Below are 19,575 nucleotides of genomic sequence, written 5' to 3' on the forward strand. Positions count from 1 at the left end.
GGAGGAATCCTGAAAAGGGAGGATATGGTGCGGCACCAAAGGCAGAGAATGAAGCTTTGTTGCCCTTTGCTGAGAATCAAGGCTTCGCAAACTGAGCCTCTCTGAATCTCAGGGGACAAGATGGCCAAGAAAGCTAAGGAACCCCTTTTAGCCACTAGGTCTCCGCCTCTGGCTACTGCAGAGCTAAGAAGGGTGAGTACTATTCTGCACTTTGTATTACCCAGACCAATAAGTGGCCAGTCCCTATAATCATTAGTCCCATTTTACCTGTAAAGAACTCCTTTGCTCAGCAATGTTCACAAAGAAACCCTTGTTTCTTCCCAGATGTCTCAGCTCCATCATGGTCAACCCTTCGGGCCTAGCCTTTTTAAAAAAAGAAATTGCTCTAGGAATCTCACTTCCAAGTGATCCATCATGATTTTATCTCACCCTGCCTCTAAGGAGGTCAAAGTAACAGCCACAGGGTTCCCACCTGCCATTTTATCCTCACAACAACCTGGTGCGGTAAGACAAGCTGAGAGAGAGGGCCTGGCCTTCCGTCACAGAGTGAGCTTCACGGCTGGGTAAATGATTTGAATCTGGGTCTCTCCAAACAATGCTCAGCACTAACCCCATACCACACTCACTGTTTCTAAGTCCCTACAAGTAATTAAGGTGATTGTCATTTGGGGGGAAGGGAGGAATCTTGTGAGCTGCAGCATGTTTTTGAGATTAGGTTAGTGGCTAGCAATAGTTTTTGAAGTATCAGCAATTTCAGACCTCAAGACCAAATCTGATTCTTTGTGCATCACTAGGGATGCCAGGTCCCCTACCCTCCCAGTGGGAGCAAGGGACACGGAGCTTCCCTTGTCAGTGTTCCCGGCTGCTCCTCTTCCCGGAAGTGACATCACCACGCAGGCATCGGAGTGCATACATGCTTCTCAGCAGGCCTATTTGAGGCCAAAATCAGCCCTTTGAGAAGGGGCAGCATGATGACATCACTCCAGGAGGTGATGTCACTCCAGGAGGTGACATCACCACACTGCCCCAGGAGGCCTGTTCCCCCCACCTTTCCTCTCCCACTAACCAAGTGAGTAGAGGCAGATGGCGAGGGTGGCAGCGGGGGATCCCGTGCCCCCAGTGGAGGAATGGCATCTCTACGCTTCACCAGGAGCCATCCTAAGCAGAAAAACGGCTGTTGAAATGGATTTGGCCCTCTGTGTTATAGAGTAGTCTTCCTATAGAACTACTTGCACTAATTCTAACATATAATTCTTCTATATGCAGTTCCTGAAATCATTTCAAAAGAGATCAGCTACTTCAGGGCGGCTTTCACACCAAGCATTTCCCATGTGACTTGTGCCTTTTATGTTCACATTCCACATGACTTGATTCTCTGTTTGTGCACAGACCATTAACAGCCTGTTCTTGCCACACACACACACACACACACACACACACACACACACACACACAAAATCTTCTTTATTTTAAACCTTTAAAAAACTGGTATTTTCTAGGTAAGATGCTTTCAGCATGACAAAGGGAAACCTCTGCTAAAAACCCAGGACAGTCTGAAATCTCTAATTCAAGGGTAATTTCACACAGAATTACATCTGCAATCAGAATACCACAGAAAATAACCCTGGTGTGGAATCAGCCCAGGTTAGGTTACAATAAGTATCTCCTGGTCAAACAAAATCTAATCTTGAGATCCCTGTTTAAACTCTGGCTCATAGTGATGTTTTTCCAGGCCTCGGATTTTTCCTTCTCTCTGTTTCTAAATTCAGCTACCTCTGAATGGCAACCTGCTGGTCCTATTTGATGTTCTAATTTGCCAGATTTCTAATTCCTAGGGGCTGCTCAGCAAGTAACATGCTGGGACTACTAAATAAATAAGTCATAAGCAAATGCGTAGGAGAGTTACTCCTAAATCTTTAATGCCAGTGATTGCAAATCTTCAAATGGTTTAAATACATTTACATTTTGGGGTGTCCTATTTTTTATTTTTTGGTTACTGAAAGTGGCTTGGAAATGTTTGAAAGCACCACACTGTGATTGATGATGCCTTGAATACATTTCCCTGGTGATACCTAATATGTGTTTACTTATTTATGTATTTGCTTCATTTATAGTCCACCTTCCTCACAGAGATTCAAGGCAGATTTAAACTCTAACACCCCCACACCTCCACATCCCTTTCTGGACAAAACATGTTGTAACACTTCGGCTAGCTGAATGAAATGCTAAGTATTATTATTATTTACTATTATTACTTAATATAATATAATCAGCCAATAAGAACCAAGAATTCACACTTCCAAACCAAATGAACTGTGGTTCCTACCTATAAAAAGGACATTCCACCCCCTCGAATTTTGTAGCTGGTTTCTGGATCTTACCCTTTACTCCAACTTTACAGTTCATCTACTTCTTTGCTCTTGCTGAAATCACATAACTTCCTCACCTCAGACCTTGCCTTCACACTGCTTCCATCTTCAATATCGTCTACCCCAGCATGACAACTGGCTCTCCTTCCAGACTCCTGGATCTTTACTTTACATTGGATTACTTTCCTTCCTCTCTGGGATCTTTACCACTACAGACTGGGCTTCCCCTGATAAACTCCCTGTCGTTTGGCATCACTTTCCCTACAACCCAGTGCAGTATAACTTTCCTTGGTCTTTTCCCATTTCCCACTAGCTTATTTTCCCCTCCGGTCTCCAATAGACAGAAAGTCCTAGGCAGGTAGGTTTATGATAGTTTATTGGTATGCTTCATATTTCAATGTTTGCTGTTGTTTGATTGCTCTGTTTTTGTCATTTCTCTCTTCAATCAGTATTCTCATTAAGGATATTTTATTTATTTATTGGATTTTTAGCCTGCCCTCCCCGCAAGCAGGCTCAGGGCGGGTCACAATCATAAATAAGATACAAGAAATAAAACCAATAAAATAACATCTCATGGATATCCACATTCCAAATGGGACACCCTTCCCCCTTTCCCTGCCCACCATACACAAGGGAAGAAAAGGGTGGAGGTGTGTGTTGGTGAACCTCTAACTCCTCAAGCATGGGGAGGCAGATGGACTATATGCTCCCCCCCGCCACTGACAGGAAACCGGCAGGGAGGCTAATTAGATGGATCCAGTGCTGGCCTCAACCATACGCCTGGTGGAACATCTCTGTCTTACAGGCCCGCCAAAAAGATACAAGATCTTGGCGGGCCTGAGTGTCTTCCAACAAAGAGTTCCACCAGGTTGGGGCCAGGACAGAAAATACCCTGGCCCTGGTCGAGGCCAGCTGAGCTTCTCTGGGGCCAGGGACCACCAGTAGGTGTTTACTTGCAGATCTAAGAGCTCTCCGAGGTACATATGGGGAGAGGCAGTCCCTCAGATATGCTGGTCCCAGTCTGTTTATGGCTTTATAGGTCAGAACCAGAACCTTAAACCTTTCCTTGTTCTTTAGAGAGTTGTTTTTCTTCTGAGTGTTGTTACAGGTCGGAACTCTAGTATACAACGGGCAGTTGGTCCCGATTTAGTTAATTGCCCTGGAGACACATGTTTAGCCTGACACACGAAGGGGACAATCTGAGCATTGCTGGCCCTGCGCGTGCATCCTCCTTATTTGTGTAACATACAAGTCTAAACAAAGCAATACTAAAAAGGCAAACACTTCTTTTAAAAAAGAGAGAGATCAGAAGCTGATCGAGTTTTTTTAAAAGAAATCAGAAACTGGTATTACTCAGTATTAAAAGCTGAGGAAGAGAACCGACTTCGCTTGGCATCTAAAAGGTAATAATGGGAGTATTCCTGAGTACAATTCCCTAATCAAAGTGCTAGCAGAGAGAAGATCCTCTATCCGGTAGCAGTGTCAGCCACTCAGCCACTCAGAGAAGGGCCTCCCACCCAGATCATAACAGTCCTCAGTTTCTTCTAAAATGTTAAGGACTGCTTTAATCTACTTGCTGTCACACAATGACAGAAAATACAAAGAGCACTTAGGAAAATGCAATCAACAATTATCCCAAATTCATATATTTAAGGTGCTAAAAGTGCTCAGTGCGAATAAGTCCATCATATGAATTGTTCCATCATACAAATTGTCATATAACAAATATCAGCAATGGTACGAAATCACAAATTTCCTTTAGACATCAACGGTGGTATACAATTCACAACATTTCTACAAGCAGTACATGTAAACAATACATAAAGTGCTTGGAAGCCCTAATAGTCCAATATAAAGCCGGAATTTCCACAAGAATGTAGCGTCCAGGTTATAGAAGTCTTCTCTTGAGTAATGTGTGCGGAATGTATTGTTTACATGTACTGCTTGTAGAAATGTTGTGAATTGTATACCACCGTTGATGTCTAAAGGAAATTTGTGATTTCGTACCATTGCTGATATTTGTTATATGACAATTTGTATGATGGAACAATTCATATGATGGACTTATTCGCACTGAGCACTTTTAGCACCTTAAATATATGAATTTGGGATAATTGTTGATTGCATTTTCCTAAGGGCTCTTTGTATTTTCTGCTTGTTTGGTGCCCTTGAGACAGCTCTTTTGTTACCTTTGGTCTCACAATGACAAGCATGCCCTGTCCTAAATACCTGTACAGCTAAAGGTGCATAATCTAAGAGTCACAGCTGCCCGCCGCCCAAGACGTCTAGGGACAGCACAAGCTAGAGGATTCATAGTGCTACCTTCCCCCGTATGTCCCTCTCACAGCCCACGAGGCAACTCTTAGGACTCTCCAAAAAATAGAGAATGACTGCTAACGTGTAGAGTAGCTATATCTTAAGAGCTTGGATCAGTCCGTTGCAACGTACAAACAAGCAGACGCAAATGCAACTATATCATATTCTGGGCTCAGGTGCAATTAATCCTTCATATGTTTGTCAGTATAGCTGGATGTGTATCCTCCCATATGGCACGAAGAATTTCCTGGCTGCTGTGCGTGGCTGATTCAGTCCTAAAGGCAGAACATTTCCATCATCGGTGGAGACAGCCACACTGCTATTGTCACATGTCTCTTAAATAAATGCAAAAGAAGCCATTTCCTTCTCCATCACCACTTCTTAGCCATCTTCCAGGTCTTCCTCCGCACCAGACTCTGCTTCTTCCATTGGAAATGCCATCCCGGGCTACCGTTTGTTTTGCTACAGGCTTGAGCCAACATGTTGCGGGAGAAGAGCTTTTCCTATGTAGAATGTTTCACAACAGAACTGCACAGAAGAGGAATCCTCAATAGGAAGTCAAAGAAGAATGGGATCCTGGGGCCAGATCATGGGGACATCTCATTTGCGTAGTCTGGTTACCATGCTGTATGGCCCAGCCCCATCGAGCCTGCAAAAACAAGGAGAAGATAAACCTTTCCACGAGGAGCAACCTGTCCTTAGTGCAAATGGATCTAAGCTGTAGCATAGTTGTTAAGTGGTTGGGTTGAGAATCAGCACTCTGCTGGTTCGACTCCCACTTCTGTCATGAGTTCAGCAGGTGGCCTTGGGTAAACCGCTCCTCTCAGCTCCAGCTCCCCAGCTGTATCGTGAGGAAAATTGTAAAGAAACTCATTTACCCAATCTGTTTCTTTTTTAGTTTAAACATCTGGGTTAGGCTTTTGAGACTGAAAATTTGGTGGAGTTTGCATGAAAAGTGCCACCCCCAGCACCCCCTGTCCTGTTGAAATGCAGAATCTTCAGGATATGAATGGCTTCATGTAGAAGATGCCATTTCCTAGCGTCTCCTAATGTAATGGCATTAATAAAAACAGCTTTCCTCTGCTTGCAGACCAAGGTTAATGGCAATGACCAAGTTCACGATAACCTCTCAATGAACACAAGATGCTTTTCACAGCTAAATTCAAAGTGGATTATCTATAGAGAGAAACGCAGGTGACCCAGAGAAGACCATGCGCATCTCATCTACCTAGTTTCAGGTGGGTAGCCATGTTGGTCTGCAACGGAAGAGCAAAATTCAGGTCTAGCGGCACCTTAGAGACCTAAAAGATTTCCATGATATAAACTTCTGAGAATCAAGCTCCCTTTGTCAGGTAATTGACAAAGAGCTTGACTCTTGAAAGCTTATACTCTGGAAATCTTGTTGTTCTTTAAGGTACTACTGGGCTGATGCCGCACACGTTGGATAATGCACTTCCAATCCTCTTTAAAGATCATTTGGAATGGATTTTTTCGTGTTTGGAACAAAAAATCCACCTCAAACTATTGATAAAGTGCATTGAAAGTGCATTATCCAACATGTGCGGAATCTCAGTTCATGCTCATCTCATCTACCTAGTACATTTTTATAATAATAACCTAACCTTGTGCTTATATACCGCTCTTCAGGATAATGCAACGTCACACTCAGAACAGTTTACAAAGTCAGAGTTATTATTATATCCACAACAGACCCCCTGTGAAGTGGGTGGGGCTGAGAGAGCTCTGAGAGAGCTGTGACTGAGCCAAGGCCACCCAGCTGGCTTCAATTGGAGGAGTAGGGAATCAAACCCAGTTCTCCAGATTAGAGTCCTGCTGAATTTAACAGCTAAACCAAACTGGCTCTCCAAGAAGTTCAAGGCAGGATACATGGCTGCCCCTGCCCCTTTTATACAAGCAACATCCCGATTCACTAGGTTACTTTGAGAGAGAGTACCTGGCCAAAGGTCACCCAATGAGCTTTGCAACAGAATGGAGACTGGAACGTGAGTTTCCCTAACCCTGGCCTGGCATACTGAACATCACCCCATGGTGCCTTGGTCTTTTAAACACCTAATTATGGAAAACATACCTTGGTATTCATGGTTTCACCATTACATTTATTACCAGAGATTACGTCATGCCAGATGTTTTCATTTTTGCTCTGACCTATAAAGGTGTTCCGACTATGGAGCCCTGCTTCCTCACTGCCAACCAATACTGCAAAACAACCGGCCATTACTAAGAGTAGTAGACCCTTCCCAAATCAATAGCAGCCCTGCCTCTGGCAGGCAAAGGGGCCAATGGAAGGGTCAAGGAGGCAATTCATCACAGCCTCCACATAAGGGACGGATCTGCTGCAAGCATCTTTCTTTCATAATAATTTTCATCCAATTATGAAAACTCAGAAATCCATTCAAACAGACGAGAAGTCCTGCTATGGCCCCACTGGTGTTGCCATTTAATAGTTTGGAACAAATAAAGCTATCGATAACTCTTAAAACACACAAAGTGCTGGATCTCCATAGAGAAAGAGAAAAAAAGTCTTACTTCACTGAAACAGCTTTGGACGCTACTGATTTAGACTGGGAAGACCAGAATTGTACTTGGTACTTCAGTTCTTCATTCTGGAAGAAAGAATTGCACAGAAACTGTTTCATTTTGGCACCAGATATTAATGATCAATTGCAGTAATTTGTTTAAGCAATTAGTGACCACCAAATCACCACCTCTGGACAGACTGCCTTCAGATTTTAAAGATCTATTCATTTGCTGGCATTTATCAGAATGGCTTTTTGAGGGGTCGGAGCCAGACGCAATGAGGCCTGCATTGAGATATCTGCTTCTAGAAGTACAAATTTATACCCAAGTTAACCTCATGGATTCTAACATCAACCCCTAAAACTGTTACACAAAGAGCACATCACATAAAACCAACAGCCATTACTATTTTTCCAGTGAGGAACACTGCAGCTGAGACACAAAATGATTTATTAATCCATATTTATAAGATGTAATCAACAAGTTGTGTCAGCATTTTTTAGCTGAGAGAGGAAAGGCTGTTTTAAAACCCACATGCAGTAAACCAGAGAGAGAAGTTTAGCATATCACCGGGGTGTTGGTTTATTCATAACATTAGGATATTACACAGAGAAATATGCCCTCCCAAGCAGCACAATATGGCGTAATCTAAGCTACTGCTACCCATTCTGTGCTTATCTGCTCTGAGCTTTGCATGAAGATACAACCTTTGAGTTCCCTCCTTTGTTTACCTTCGCCTGCAGCATCCCAATTTTCTCTTTTAGGGATTCTATTCTTTCATTTTGAAGTCGTAGCTCATTATTCAAGTCTTCAATCTGCAAAAATTGGTGGAAAAGAAAGAAAATTAGCAATAAAACTGGTTACTAATTAATAAATCACTCTCAATTCATGGTGACTCTTTCATTTTATATCTTTCTTGCAAACTTTTGATGGGAAGCAAGTTTATATTAGACCAGCTTTTACGCTATGTAAATGAAACAAGAAGTCACAAACAATTTCCCAGGTGATATCGACAAGTTTAGTTTAGTTTATTACATTTATATTCCACTCTTCCCACACGCAGGCTCACAACAATGTTTAAATACAGAGTTTAAAATATACACTTAGAAGCACAATAAAACACAAAAAAGCTCAATAAATACAGGCGTTAAATAATTAAAATTTTAACACATGATATCGGACAAGCTACAAAAAGAAGGAACTAATTTTTTTTCATCTTCTGGGAAACCTGCTTACATGTCAAACAATTAGGAGGATAGGGTGGGGGAGCAAGGAAGTTTTGGAAAACCTTAACAAAGTTGTGGAGAAACGCCATTTTGTTGGTGGAGTTAACTTTCTATGGGCTGCAGAGGGCAGGGGCCAGTTCTAGATTAGAATGTGATTGGAGGGAGAGCAAGTCAGTTGGTGGAGGGGAGTTGGAAGTTGACAGTTGGTGGCGGAGTTGAGGGAGAAATGGCTCTGAGGGGAGATGGAGATCTAATGTAACCCCAGGTATCAAAGGATTGGGCCTGCCCTACACAACATCTAATTAGGGCATGAGGGAGATAGAGAGTGGGGTTTTCTATTTAGGTTTTATTAGTCCTTCCGTCCACTGTATATTTGCCTGTGTATAGTTAGAAGTTCAATAAATGATTTTTTGGAATTTATGAAGGGAGAAAGCTCTTCTGTTCCACATGGTTCCCCAACCGCTCAGGCCCACTAGCAGAGGAGGGGGGTTAGGAGGCTGTCCCGCCTAACCAGGACCCCATACAGGGACAGTGGTGGCAGCAACTACCCGGAGACAGGAAAGGGAGACGGCTCCTCCAGGTGCTAGGCTAGGCAAGGGAGGGGTAGGCAGAACGGGGTCTACCAGTTAAGACAAAAAAGAAGGGAGAGGCTCCGTTTCGCCACAAAAGTGAATAAATAGTAATAACATTCCAGAAATGAAAACTGGACATGCTTATAACATGCCGTTGCTCATCTCCGTCTGTGCCTTCCCATTCTAACTATATATTTGCTTCATTTATATCCTTCCTTTCTCCCCAGTGAGGATCCAAAGTGGCATTGTTCACATTGTTCTCCTCTCCTCCATTTATCCTCATATATCTACCCTGTGAGTAGGTTAGCCAGGAGTGTTTAACTGGCCCAAGGTCACCCAGCAAGCTTCCACGGCAGGGTAAGGATTTGAACCTGGTTCTCCCAGATCCCAGTCTGGCATTCTAACCACTACACCACGGTGGCTCTGTTACCACAAGCTCTACTCAGCATGCTGCATTCGTGAGCAGAATAAATCTTCTGCATTGATTTAGGAGCCAAGACGGTGTTTGTTCATTTGGATAAAGATGTGCTAGACAAAGATCATTGTCCTCCAGTATGTTATTGCTCTGCAGCAGCAATATGTCAGGCTGTGCGTGGCATGGTGCCTTAGTGTTCAAATGCAGGCACTGATGCAGAGGTGCGCTAGAGACAAGATGAATCCATTCCCCGCCCACTCAGAGATTCAACTTCTTGAGACCCTAGAGAAGGAGCTGAGCTGAAAAATGCCGCTCTAGTCACTCACACTAGAAGTTCTAAGTGGGCATCCCCAAAAGGCAGAAGGCAGGGGCAATGCTGCACCAGGGACAAGTAGACACCGTCTCTCGTAGATAGGGAAAGCCGAAGAACACACAGAAAATACTCCTGATGGTACAGCCCTTCTTGGATAAACTCAGATTGGACGACTCTCACCTGATGGATCACAGCATGTAAATTTTGATGCTGAGAATGAATCACGTGGTCAAGATGACTGATTTGTTCCTGAAGAGTGGAGATCTCTGTCTGAACTTTCACGCAGCTGTTAAGAAAAAGGAAAGCCTTATGGGAAAAAAGCCTCAACTGCCATGGAACAATCTGCTCAAAAATTCCAGATAAACCAGCCCCTTCTTAATAGCCCAGGGTGCAATTTACCAGTAAAACAAACATGAGCTGTCCTAGACTGTCCTTCGATTCTCCTTGCCTGAATTGCATTTGCTATGCCATCCCATATCCAAAAATAAAATGGCCTCCATACATCAATAGGACATAGATTGTATGGTCCTTGCCCATTTAGAAGCTGACAAATTCTCCACAATGGAACCACCTGAAGTTGTGCAAACCTGTTAGTATCTTCCGCTTTCGACATCATCTGTTGCAGCTTCCCTTTTAATAACCGTTTCTTTTCTGTCAACGTTTTCTTTTCCTAGGATACAACAAAAGTATTACTGTCTTTCATTCAGAGGTTTCAGGATTTCCAAGCAACCAGAAATCAGAAGGGTACAACCTTTTATGTGCCTTAGAGTGCAATCCTAAGAAGAGTTACTCCAGTCTACGCCTATTGGTTTCAATGGGTTTGGCTGGAGTAACTCTTCTTAGGATTGCACTGTTAAATGTTTCTTCAGTTGACTTTCCTTGTATGCAATGGCCCTGACCAGCTTCAGATGTGTGCTTCCTACACACTCACATATGGAATTACCACACTTGACAGGAGGTGTAGACAAAGTCTCTATAGATGAGACATCTTACACGAGAATGCTCAAGTGAAGAGAGATGCAATGTTAGCTGGGGAACATAGGAGACAGAGAGCTAAGCTACAAGTGACGCCTGACACAGGTTGGACACTTGTCAGCTTCCCTCAAGTTTTGATGGGAAATGTAGGCGTCCTGGTCTTGCAGCTGTAATGGAGAGCCAAGCTGTAAAACCAGGATGCCTACATTTCCCATCAAAACTTGAGGTAAGCGGACAAGTGTCCAACCTGTGTAAGGCGTCACTTGTAGCTTGGCTCAGAGAGAAGGCTTTGCCACTTTCACCTCTCCACAAAGAGCTGGGAGATCGCTCCTGGGAGGGTTTGTTAATTTCCTCTTCCCCCTTCTCCTTCCTGAAGGCTATGTTAATTTCACCTCCTGGGTGGGGAGGCTAAGAAGAAATAAACAAACCCTTGGAGGAGCAATCTCCAGGTTCTTTGTAGATAGGTGAAAGTGACAAAGCCTTCTGCTCTGTCACCTATGTTTCCCGGCTAACACTGCGTCTCTCTTCACTCGTGCATCATTGTGTAAGAGCTAAGCTACCAGTGACGCCTGACACAGGTTGGACACTCGTCAGCTTCCCTCAAGTTTTGACGGGAAATGTAGGCAGTCTGGTCTTGCTGCTTGGCTCTCCATTTAATTGAAATTTACAGAGCAGCAGTCTATGGGAGGGAGAACATGTGGTCAGGAGGGGAGTGCAGACGTTGGGCTCTCGCTGGGTGCCCCCCTTCCCCTCTGCTGGGCGTGTGTGTGTGTGTGGGGGGGTTCTATAAACTTCAATTAAATGGAGAGCCAAGCTGTAAGACCAGGACGCCTACATTTCCCATCAAAACTTGAGGGAAGCTGACAAGTGTCCAACCTGTGTCAGGCGTCACTTGTAGCTTGGCTCTAAGGTATCTCATCTATAGAGACTCACAGTCATCTCTGGTTACTAGGCTAGACTTAAATCTCTCCTCCTAACTGTAGTGGGACACTCCTGCTTCCACAAGAAGAGGAAGCAATTTCCACCTGTTCCCCCTTCTCCCAGTACAGCCATCCCATGACACATCTCTCTCTATTCCTTGGGAGTGACTTGGAGGTAATGTGCAGAGGGCTGCAGTGGGAAGGCAGGAAATATCCTATTGTACAAGCCACAATCTGTTCATAGTGCTTTAGATTCCATCCCATGTGTATGTGGCATTATTTAGCTAAGAATAAGCATTTGGAAACTTGCTTCCACACCCATCTGCTCCTTGCTGGATGGGAGCTAATATGTTCATTAATGTTAATTGTTATTTGCTGTTTACTATAATAGATGTGCTTGACTTGAGAACTCCAGAAGGGTTTTGTAAAAGAATCTACCAAATCTTTTAATCGCCTTGGATGGGAGTGAACAGAAGTGAAGAGAGTAGGTGTTAAACATGCAAAGCTGTCATACGTTTTTGAGCATTTAATTCTTCTTAAGCCAACTATTTTACTATCATCAGGAACAAAGGAAAGAAATCTGTATCCCCGCCTACATGTTAGAAGAACAGATTCTGGGGGTCCGCTCCCATTTTGCAAACAAAGACATGTTTATGAAATGCGAACAAGGTATTTTACGGCACAGCAACTCTATACAACCTGGGAACCAGGGCTTCTTTTCAGCAGGAATGTGGTGGAACAGAGTTCTGGCACCTCTTGAAATGGGTTGCATGGCTGGTGGCCTCACTCTCTGTTCTTCAGACAGAGGGGAGTTTAGATTGCCCTCTGCGCAGCAGTGCAAAGGGCAATCTAAACTTCCCTCTGTCTGGAGATCAGGGGGCGGGGCCACCAGCCATGTGACCATTTTCGCCGAGGGCGATTTAAACTTTAAAAAACTCCCCCCTTGTTCCAGCTGACCCAAAGTAATGTCATTGTACAGTCCTGAGTTCCATCACTGAGTTCCGCCACCTCTTTTCCCAGAAAAAAAGCCCTACTGGGAACCATCAAAGACCATCATTGGCTTGGATCCTACTAAAAGTTTCCACCTGTAAAGTATGACTTCTCCACCTCCCATCTACCATTACAGCCCCCCCAAATCACCCCAATACTGCTCCTGGGGGCCAGGGAACCACCAGGAATAGCTTAGAGTACCCCAAGGTCTGCCACATTAGACCTTGCCCCCTTTCCTTCCATGGGGCATTTAGGCAGGATCCATGGGACATTTAGACAGGATCGAACCTGGATTGATTGGTGGATTGATTAATTTCCCATGGTACTTATTTTATTTATTTAATCAATCTACTAAAGTTGTGAGCCACATTTTCTGCCCACTCAGGGACACCAACGTGGCTATTTGAGACTATTAGCACACTGTGTGTGTGCGGGGGTGGGGGGAGATAAACAATCAGGACCGCCTTGGGTCTTGATGGTTAGGACAAAGGCAGGCATAGAAATAGTTAAAGTAAGTAAATAAAATAGATAAATCCTAAAAGTTCAGTTTTGCATCTTAGGGGGTGCCACTTGACCTGATTCAAAGTGCATATCATCATCATCATCATCATCATCATCATCATCATCGTCGTCATCATCATCATCATCATCATCTAATTATTTAATTATTTTAATTATTGAACCTCTCTACAAAGAGACGGGAGATCTCTTTGTAGATTTGTAATAATATTTGTAGATTCGTAATAATATTTTTATTATTATTATTTTATTGTATTATTTTATTATTTTTATTATTTTATATCATTATTAATTTATTATTTTTTAATATTGTTGTTGTTGGTAAAGCCCTAAATGCAGTGGTGATCAGGTACTCTGCACATGACTCCCATCTGAAGTCCTCTTTTGAAGCCGTATGTTTTAAAGTGAGATGGCCATGTACAAGTGAGGGGGTGCTTTTCAGTTATGGCACCTCAATGATGGAACACCCTCCACACTAATCCATTCACCTGGTGCAAAATCGTTTGTGGTATGTACAATAACACCCCTTGGTTTTCCTAGGCACTCTGCCCCAAATTGATAGCAACCTTGAATTCTTTTTTGTTAGTTGCTTTTCGTGCATCAAAGGTTTAGCATGCTATAGTGGTTAGAGAGTCAAGTTAAGATCTAGATGACTCAGGTTTGAATCCCCGTGCCATAGAAACACACTGGGTGACCTTGGGCCATTCAGTCACTCAACCTAAACTACTACACTGGGTAAACAAGGAGGGAAGAATAATGTTGTAAGCTGCTTGAAAATCCCAGTAGGATTTTGGTTTCCGTTTCCAGTTCGGGCACTACAAAGCTGTGCTCCGTTCTGAGGCACTTTATTTTTCCTTTATCTTTATTTTGGCTTTATTTTATTTGGTTCTACTTTGCGTTCTGTCTAATTTAGTCCCAGGCTCTTTCTCTGGTTTGTTTGTAAGCTGCTCTGAGAGTTCCTGTTGGGGACATCCACGTGATTTAATTGCTACAGAAATATCACCAGCCTCATGTACCATATTTGATAGAGAATGCAGGAAATGAATTTTTTTTAAAGCCAAGTAAAAGCAGAGTATCAAGAGTATAGCCAAATACCCTTTTTATTCTGTGCCATTTAAAAAAGCCTCCTCCACCTGATGCTTTGACTGAGCCTGTATTAATGGAATGTGATCCCTATTGCCTTCCACGTTCTAACAGAACAGATGGCAAAGCTTTAATTTTAAGTAATGCATTCATTGTGATAAACTGCTCATTGCTAACCACTATTTACTATAAAGGAGGTGGTGTTTGCTCACTGCAAGCACTTGTGAATCAGCCGAGAATGCTGGAAGGGCTTGGGCGGGGGAAGGTAAGAAGAAAAAATGTACTTGAATGATGACAAATAACGATTTAAAGAGTAGGTGTTCGTAAGCAAACTGTTCCAAAGCTGCATCAATTGGCTTCTTTCTGGTATTTAATTGCATTTCAGCCAATCAATAAAATCATCAGATTTTTAAAAAATTGCCTACTTGCTCCCTCTTTACAAAATGGAACAGAGTCTTTGCCTCATCTCCAAACCAACAAATTTGACCGAACATGCAGAAGATAACACAACAACATTTATATTGATTTATATAAACATTGATTTATATACCGCCCTTCAGGACAACTTAACACCCACTCAGAGCAGTTTACAAAGTATGTCATCATTGTCCCCAAACAAAACACCCTGTGAGGTGGGTGGGGCTGAGAGAGCTCCAGAGAGCTTTGACTAGAGATGGGCATGAACCGAAATACGATCCAAAATCAAGCACAAACCAGGTCGGTTTGTGGTTCGCGAACCATGGTTCGTCAGATCCCATTTCTGATGAACCGCCATGAACTTTTAGGCTGGTTTGTTTGGTTCATTTTTTGGTTTGTGACTGCAGACAGCCTGGTGTCAATCAATCAGTTTCCTAGAAAACAGGGGATGGACTTCCTGCTGACCTTCTGCTGACCCAGAAGTGACTGTCTGCTGGCCCAGAAGTGATGATTTCCTGACTTGGATGTGATATTTTCACGAACCAAACGAACCGGTTCGTGAACCAGGGGCAGGTTTGTGAAAGTTCATGGTTCATGAAATTTGACGAACCACGAACTGCATGGTTTGGTTTTTTCTGGTTCATGCCCATCTCTAGCTGTGACTAGCCCAAGGTCACCCAGCTGGCTTCAAGTGGAGAATCAAACCTGGCTCTCCAGATTAGAGACCTGCACTGCTAGCCCAACTGGCTCCACGGATACTGTAGATCTGTAGCAGAGTACGTGCTTAGCACGCAGAAGGTTTCAGGTTCAATTCTTGGAATCTTCAGTTAAAGCGACTAAAGTAATAGGTGATGTGAAAGACCTCTGCCTAATACCCTGGAGAGCTGCTGCCAGTCTGAGTAGACAATACTAACCACGATGGACCAAGGGTCTGATTCATAATAAGGCAACTTCCTGTGCAGAAGCTCCTCTGAGTATCCCAAATCGGAATGCAATTGTCTGTGACTTTCCACTATGGATTGACTCCAAAGATTCTCTTCCACTAAAGGCAGGCCTTCCACTAATGCAAGGAGCCTTCCACCAGTGCAACATACCTCTTCCACCACCAGAAGGCTTCTTGTGCCCAAAAAATATCCACCATTAGCAGAACCAAACCTTTCGATCCAATCCCATAGATTCACTGAGGCAGATAAGTGTCCTGAACAGGTCACAGGCATGAAAACATCACCAGACTGGTTGACAACAAATCCAACAACTTAATGCACAAACCTGCTATGTTCAACTAAACCAACCGGGAATAATTATACATGTGCAACTTAATAGTGATTATCTGGCTATCCCTTGATTAAAAACATTTTCAATCTGCTCTTACATCTGGACCCTTGCAGGTGTCAGAGGGCAGTGTCTGTAGCACCCCTCCCCTACATATCCATTTTACCCAACACACACACACACACACACACACACACACACACACACACACACACACAACTGCTTTTGCTACTAATCAGGATGGGCAATTAGTTATATGAGACACCGAAACCTCACTCCCAAACATGATTTCCACAGCAGGGGAGTGGATGAATTTCACAGGTTGCTTTCATACATGTTCAGAAAATTCCTGAATGCTAAATGATCACTAAAGGGCACTGAAGTGCATTATCCAACATGTGTGAAAGTAGCCAGTTGCACATGACTGCTAAAGGGCATTATCCAACATGTGTGAAATCAGCCTCTCTTTGCATGATTTAACGCAGGGGTCCCCAACCCCCGGGCCGCAGATCGGTACCAGTCCATGGCCTGTTAGTAACTGGGCCGCACCAGCAGCATAGTGTGGTCTATGGCAGTGCCAGTGAAGGGGCGGGAAGCCGAGTGGCGAGGCAGCCCGCTTCCCTGCTTGCCTCCCCGCACCCCACCCCCCCTCCGGTTCATGGAAAAATTGTCTTCCACAAAACCGATCCCTGGTGCCAAAAAGGTTGAGGACTACTGATTTAAAGCATATATTTGCAACCAGAAAAGCTAGAAACTTGGGGGGGGGGTGATTTTAATAAAGAAACAAGGAAGCTGAAATTCTTAGAAAGTTACATTCTGCAACGAGTAATTTTGTTTATTTAGGAAATGTATATGCCACCTCTTCAGAGTCCTCCTGCTCAAGACAGCTTACAGCTTTATTTATTTATTTATGTCATATGTAGTCCACCTTCCCCACTGAGATTCAAGGTGGAATACACAGTGTGAGTAAGAACAGTTAATTTCAAAGACATTTCAATAATCAGTGTATTAGGTCAACTCTGCAAAGATTTAGAGCCAGCAGAAACCCAATACAGAGTTGAAGAAATGCTGAAACAGATAAGCAATTCTAAGACTGACATATTAAGCAACATAGAAAGTACCCAGTAGGATCATACTCTCCGCAACAGACAGTAGGTAAAGGTAAAGGTAGTCCCCCTGTGCAAGCACCGAGTCATTGCTGGCCCATGGGGGGGCATCGCATCACGACGTTTTCTTGGCAGACTTTTGTTATGGGGTGGTTTGTCATTGCCTCTCCCAGTCATTTACACTTTAACCCCCAGGAAACTGGGTACTCGTTTTACCAATCTCGAAAGGATGGAAGGCTGAGTCAACCTTGAGCCGGCTACCTGAACCGGGTTTCCACCGGGATTGAACTCATGAGCAGAGCTTGGGCTGCAGTACTGCAGCTTACCACTCCACGCCACGGGGCAACAGACAGTACACAGTAGTAAAGTCTATGGACCCTTTCTCCTTACTGATGCGCCTCTTTGAGACCACTTCCTTACAGGGCAGCCTTCCTATCTAACTAAAAAGCCCTCTTGAATAATTCAGTGTTGCACAGTTTGCAGAAAGCCAAGAGAGCGGGAGCTTCCCTGACCTCTTCAGGCAGGCCATTCCACAAGGTTGGGGAGAATGCACACAGAAGGGCAGCTGTTGATGTTGCCCATGTGCAAGGCGGCACCTGCAGAAGGCCCTGCTCAAATGAGCAAAGCTGCTGCAGTGGAACAGAAGTAACGTGTTTTTTTTAAAAAAAACATAACATGGTCAACGTTACACTCTTTGCCAAAAAGGCTGTCGAATGCAGACCAGGACACACTTACTTCTTCCATCCTCTGGACTCGTTTCTCCAGTTCTTCGATCTGGATGTACTTTTCTTTAAGTGCCACATTCATTCGACTGAGGTTGTCTGTACTTTGCTTTAACTTCTCTTCTTGCTCAAACTTGCGTGCCTGAAATGGACGGGAGAAAGCTGGAGAGCATTAAAGGAGGAGCAACCCTTGGAGCAAATCAACCTTGCTGTCCTGCAGCCACACAGTCTTTATTTTGTTTGTTCACGGCAAGGTTGTGGTCTGCCTGGGGCAGGTGAATAGATAATAGCCGTGAAAACTGATAAAATGGACAGAGTTATGGTGTTTTATATGATCACGGCGGCCAGAATGTGTTATGCACAGTTGTGGAAGACTCAGGAGATACCATCTATGGAAGATTGGATTTTGAAAGTTTTGAATATGGCAGAAATGGGCAAATTAACAAGGACATTGAAAGAACAAGAAGAATTGGATTATACATTAAGTTGGGAAAAATTCAAGAAATTTGTGGAGAAAAAGTGGGACATGAAGGGGAAACTGTGGTCTTTGGAGAATTAAAGGGGAGATAGAAACTTACTTAAGGTCAAAAAGGGGTATATTCTATTTTATTGTATTTTATTGGATTAGTATGGAGTTATAGTGTTATAGTAATAGGTACTTAAGGAATAGAATGTTACACATTTATATGTATCTTTTTAAAGTTAGTATATTTAGTAGTACTTATTATGTACTTATATAATTTTTATATTTTTTAATTAAGATAAGTAATAGAGTAAGTGTAGATAGTTAGGATGAGTAAAGAGATTTGATTAGTATGCATAACATAGATATATAGTATAGACTTTAAGAATCTATATGATATACTTTTTAGATTAAGTTGGGTATGGAAAACTGCTGGGAGTCACCAGAAAAGGGGGGGGGGAAGGATGGGGAAAATATTATGGGGTAGATAATGTTATTGATTTCTGTGTATGTTTGTGAACGCATCCAATAAATTTTTTTTAAAAAAAAGATAATAGCCGTGAAAACTAACTAGATGTAAAGTAAAGATACCAATAAAGCAATATTGTTAAATTTAAATAGTCTATTTGTCTGATTTTGAACATATATTCAATCCAGATATCTTATTTAAGTGGCATAACACTATAAATCATAATTTGAGGCAAACCTGACCTTTAATACATACAAATATCTAAGCAGTAAGTCTGATGCACTATAAACGAATCTCAACATTTAAAGTGCAAATGCACAGATTCAAGTATACCAGAATAAATACCGCAATAAATACTACAATAAGTATCACATTTTCATACAGTGAGTAAACCTATTACATATCTAGTCCACAAGATTGTAAGAGGCACTTGTACTTTTTGTATTAGCTGCCGCAGATGTGGTCTCTATCTCGCAATCGTTTCCTTCCTGATTTTGTTCATCTGCCTCCCTCGTCATTGTGTTGTCCGGCTACACTGCAGAAATGTGTACAATATGAAAAAAGTGGAGCTCAGATTGTTTTTCTTTTAGATTCTTCATGTTCCCTTTCTTTTACCGCCTTACATTTTTTGGCTGCCTGTTTTATGTTTATAGCCACCACCATGCATGACAGCATGATGTGTGCGCATGTGTGACTGTGAGTGAATTAGACTCTTACTCTCATATACTTTGGACCTGCAGCTCTTACCAGAAGTAGCAGCAGTAGCGCTTGTTCCCACTGTCTCATGGTGCTGCCTACCAGGTGTCCTCCTGCCTATGCACAAGGAACATTGGGATTTGCAGTCCTTGATATGATATACCCTGTCCAATAAATAGTGTTGCCAGCCTCCA

General features: G+C 43.0%; 1 protein-coding gene across 1 annotated transcript in view; it reads right to left on the minus strand.

The window, feature by feature from the left end:
- Positions 1 to 4,535: 4,535 nt before the first annotated feature.
- The window catches only part of CCDC68 (coiled-coil domain containing 68), a 52,206-nt gene continuing 37,166 nt past the window's right edge, over positions 4,536 to 19,575 (minus strand). The window contains exons 6-11 of the mRNA XM_054987247.1: positions 17,767 to 17,895; positions 10,337 to 10,419; positions 9,930 to 10,035; positions 7,955 to 8,038; positions 7,233 to 7,309; positions 4,536 to 5,334 (exon numbers count right to left, since the gene is read on the minus strand). Of these exons, the coding sequence (XP_054843222.1) occupies positions 5,286 to 5,334; positions 7,233 to 7,309; positions 7,955 to 8,038; positions 9,930 to 10,035; positions 10,337 to 10,419; positions 17,767 to 17,895 (528 nt within the window). The 3' untranslated portion in view covers positions 4,536 to 5,285. The remainder of the gene's footprint in view (positions 5,335 to 7,232; positions 7,310 to 7,954; positions 8,039 to 9,929; positions 10,036 to 10,336; positions 10,420 to 17,766; positions 17,896 to 19,575) is intronic.

Source organism: Eublepharis macularius, chromosome 8 (genome assembly GCF_028583425.1).
Source record: "Eublepharis macularius isolate TG4126 chromosome 8, MPM_Emac_v1.0, whole genome shotgun sequence".
In the NCBI taxonomy this organism is placed as follows: Eukaryota; Metazoa; Chordata; class Lepidosauria; order Squamata; family Eublepharidae; genus Eublepharis; species Eublepharis macularius.